This window comes from Echinococcus granulosus, assembly GCF_000524195.1.
Source record: "Echinococcus granulosus chromosome Unknown EG_S00114, whole genome shotgun sequence".
NCBI lineage: Eukaryota > Metazoa > Platyhelminthes > Cestoda > Cyclophyllidea > Taeniidae > Echinococcus > Echinococcus granulosus.
In genome coordinates, this window is record NW_020170494.1 from 167,943 (window position 1) to 171,561 (window position 3,619).

The 3,619-nt window shown below is 38.7% G+C and overlaps 1 protein-coding gene across 1 annotated transcript; it reads left to right on the top strand. All coding sequences in view use genetic code 11, as the record gives it.

The window, feature by feature from the left end:
• Window positions 1-1,412: 1,412 nt before the first annotated feature.
• Window positions 1,413-3,444, top strand: EGR_08666 (hypothetical protein; the record flags this gene model as incomplete). The annotated part of the gene is made up of 5 exons (XM_024497915.1): window positions 1,413-1,511; window positions 2,416-2,573; window positions 2,678-2,895; window positions 2,941-3,096; window positions 3,344-3,444. The coding sequence occupies 5 exons, from the start codon at window positions 1,413-1,415 to the stop codon at window positions 3,442-3,444; spliced, it is 732 nt and encodes a 243-aa protein (XP_024347685.1).
• Window positions 3,445-3,619: the final 175 nt, after the last annotated feature.

A 3,619-nucleotide genomic window follows, 5' to 3' on the forward strand; every position in this document is an offset into this window, starting at 1 on the left:
TGCTTTAGTTAAAAGTTGCCTGCTCAAAACTAGGCAAAATGTAGGTTTCCTCCTCAGACAACGAAAATCCTATCGAAATTGTACCAGTTTAAACTCAATCCACCTTTATGCGACGCGATTGGGTGAAATGATGAGGAACACATGATACGTAATTGAACCTGGCCATCGGAGAAATTATTGGTTTGTTTCGCTAATGCTTTAGCGTGAGTGCTCCTTCCAAATTGTTACTTCAAAATTGAAAATGCTTATTCTTACGATAAGAGAAATGGTTAATGTACGTTAAATCAACAACGGCTTTAACTAAAGTCGCAGTTTGGTGACAAGTATAAAAAGGAGATAAGTTGCGATATCATTTAACAATCACATGAGCTTTCCACTTTACCAATTGGTCTGTAGGTAACTATTCGGTGGGGGTATCTGCAACCCTAGAAATGCGTTCCCGTTTAGTATTTTAGAAGTCTCAATCAACGACATCTCCGAACACTCTAGAGAGGTGCCCTCGCTCAGTCCTGACCAATTGGCCCATACCCAGCAGTGAAGCCCTCTAACTGTACTAATAACCACTCGAAGGTTAGTTAGTTACTATGACTATACACAACCGATATCACCGACGCACAGACTCACTCAGGGAGTTTCTGCCCTGTAGCCTCCAGGTGCGTATGCACCGACCTTATCCTCTGCGTACTCAGTGAGTCGATTAATAAAAACATCCGCTCTGAGGTCTACCAGTCACTTATTTAGTCGGCGGTCTCGATATGATCCAAAATACTCGCGTATACAACACCAGGTTATAAAAACTGGTAATCCAGTTCATAACAGTTACCAGCCCACTTTATAACACCAATATGGAACTAGGTGACACCGCGATCACCGGTGACGAATCACTGTGTCCTAGTAAAGACAACCGGTGGATAGTCATCTCGCTTTATAATTTTACAAGTAATTTACCAGTGCCTCGTAAATTATTCACAAAGGCACAAATACTTCCCTGATATCTACAGTGGAACGGTAAACTGGTAAGGGGTAGAGGTAAACGGGGAGACTAGATGAAAAAAATAATAAAGCGTCTGTCTTTATAATTGGCAATGAACCAATATTCAGGGATTTCGATTGCCAGGGAGATAGAGTCTAAAACCTGAGTAAAACATGCATGTTAGGCCAGATCAATTGAAACTCGAGTAAGAAATAGTTATAAAGAGAAGAAACCAACTAAAATATCCGAAACGGTGATTGCCTCCCAATCTAAGTGTAGTTGGTAAAATATTCTAAAATATGAAAGGCACAGTAACCCTGTACTTTACGCATCCTGGAGAGCTCTTTTTCTCTCATCAATTAATGAGAAACAGGTGAGCGATGGTCGTCCTTAAAAAAATGTGCAATTCTGGACATTTCTGCCACTTGTTCCTTATTAAATGATGCAAAAAAATTTTAGTGCCTGTAAAAATACACATACGTCTATAGCCAAACAATACACAAAAAGTCATTTGTTCCACTTAATTTGTGATTGTAAAGTATTTTGAAGAGATTAAATAAGATTTCTTAGTTATGACCACGTGGTAGCATTAAACTCTTCTCTTCAGCAGCAGCACACGACATGTCTGAGGTTGAAGAATATCGAGGCATAAGTTTATCATGGTGGAAGGAGAGGTAATTACTCACTTGTAAACAGTTGAATCATCCAAATCGGCGGCCTTAATGGCGCCAGGAAAGGGGACTGTGCTTTTGGAGGTATCACCAAACCAACTCTCAGAAGGAAGGGCACTCTACCAAAGTCGAAGTAAATCAAACAAGATAAATCAATCTAACTGAAGAGGATGTAGGGAAATTATCGTTTCAACTTATTTTACGGGGATAAGATCAAACACAAATTAACAATAGGTTCCTCTTAAGGCTTTTTATCACCCAGAATGCTCAACGTGTATACCGACTATCAAAACCAGGAAGAACACCATAGTATAGCACTTAGTGCGAAAAAATCCCCTCTGAAAAAAAACATTTGTAAACTTTGAATATGTGTAAGCAAAGATGCATAACATAGGGCAAGCACAATAGAAATGTGGATAAAAAGCCTACATTCTGTATTTGTAAAAATAAAGCAATGAGGCTCGAAAAGATTGAAGGCCATAGAGGGCGCTGAACTAAAGAAGGGGGTTAGGAAATCCCATTAGACTAATTAACCCCAAGCAATTTCCCTTTGCTGAATCTGCGAAAGCGCAATTCCTTGGTTGGCCAAAGTTATGGAAAACGCACACCAATTCCGTTAATACCTTAGTGCTTAAAAGAGACGACCTTTGAAGAGTGGACAGTACTGGCACAAAATAACTGAGAGTGTTACACCCGGTATTCGTTTGCGCCCCTTTCCAGTTGCATCATCTAGTACACACGTTTATAGTAAGCGATTGTTATTTGGAATAGACTGGTGACAATAATGACCAGATGGATGACCTAAAGAAACCAGGAAATCCACGAGCAAATACCGATTATGGACATAATTTCCGCTTTAATTACTACTTATTAGTTGTCGTCTTTAAGCCAGTAGTCCAACAAAGACTTCAAATTATCAGCAGTTTCATGTAATTTGTGATTATGTTAGATTTTTTTAAGTTTTTAAAGTTATGACACTTTCTGTATTATTTGAGAATTGGAAAAAAAAGCCTTTTCTCCTTATACTCTAAAGCACCAAAGCACGACAATTGAGTGTGTTTTCAGGATTGATGCATTTTTGTGGCAATAACAATTTCCCAAAGGTGAGTTTAACTCTGGAAATGGCTTTGTCATCTTCTGTTAGGCTAAATGAAATCGTGGAACGTCCGAAAGTCATGTCATTTACCTCAACTGAAAGTGTGAAAAGCGGAAGAAAGTTTCTTTTACCTCATAATCTCTTTAAGATGAAGTGTTAAACTCCCTGTCAAAGCATTTTATTACAAAACTCTTCTCAAGGGCTCACCATAGATAAACTGCAGAAAAGTATTTCTCTAACAGTGGGTCCTCCAGACATCAATATTAGCAAAAAACCGTCAACATGCATAAATGATCACATAGAGAAACTATCTTTTAAAGAATTGATCCAAGTAATGTTAAATGATGAAGTCGAGAGTAAGAGTGAGAATCAAATCCCAACGGCTTTACTAAAAAAGAAACTTTAAACGTCGGCTTTGCCACGGCAACCAGCTTTGCATATTGCGTCGCAATGAAACATAGGTAGTTGAAATGAGAAAAGACGTTTAGATAAATTAATCTACTAACGGATGGGAGCCTACCAAACCCAATTAAAATATAACTTCAAATAAAAACCATGCAAAGATATCGGGCCGTGGATCAGTTGTAACATTCCTACATCAAGTTTCACAAAAAAATTGGAGAAAACGGATTTTGTTTCAGAATAAGAAACACCCACCTCAGTTTCTCGCAGTTTGTTTGGCAGATTCAAAAGATCCTCCATGATGCTGAAGGAGAGATTCCTGTGAAGTTTTTTGTACCTATTCTTCTCATTCTTCGTGCGTCTTGACGCGGCACGAAGCTGGGTCTGGCGCTAAAAAATCCATTTCAAAGAACCTTTCCGCTAAGCGGCATAGATGAGATGAAATCAAGCATCACAGCGCAAGTGTACTATTATTCC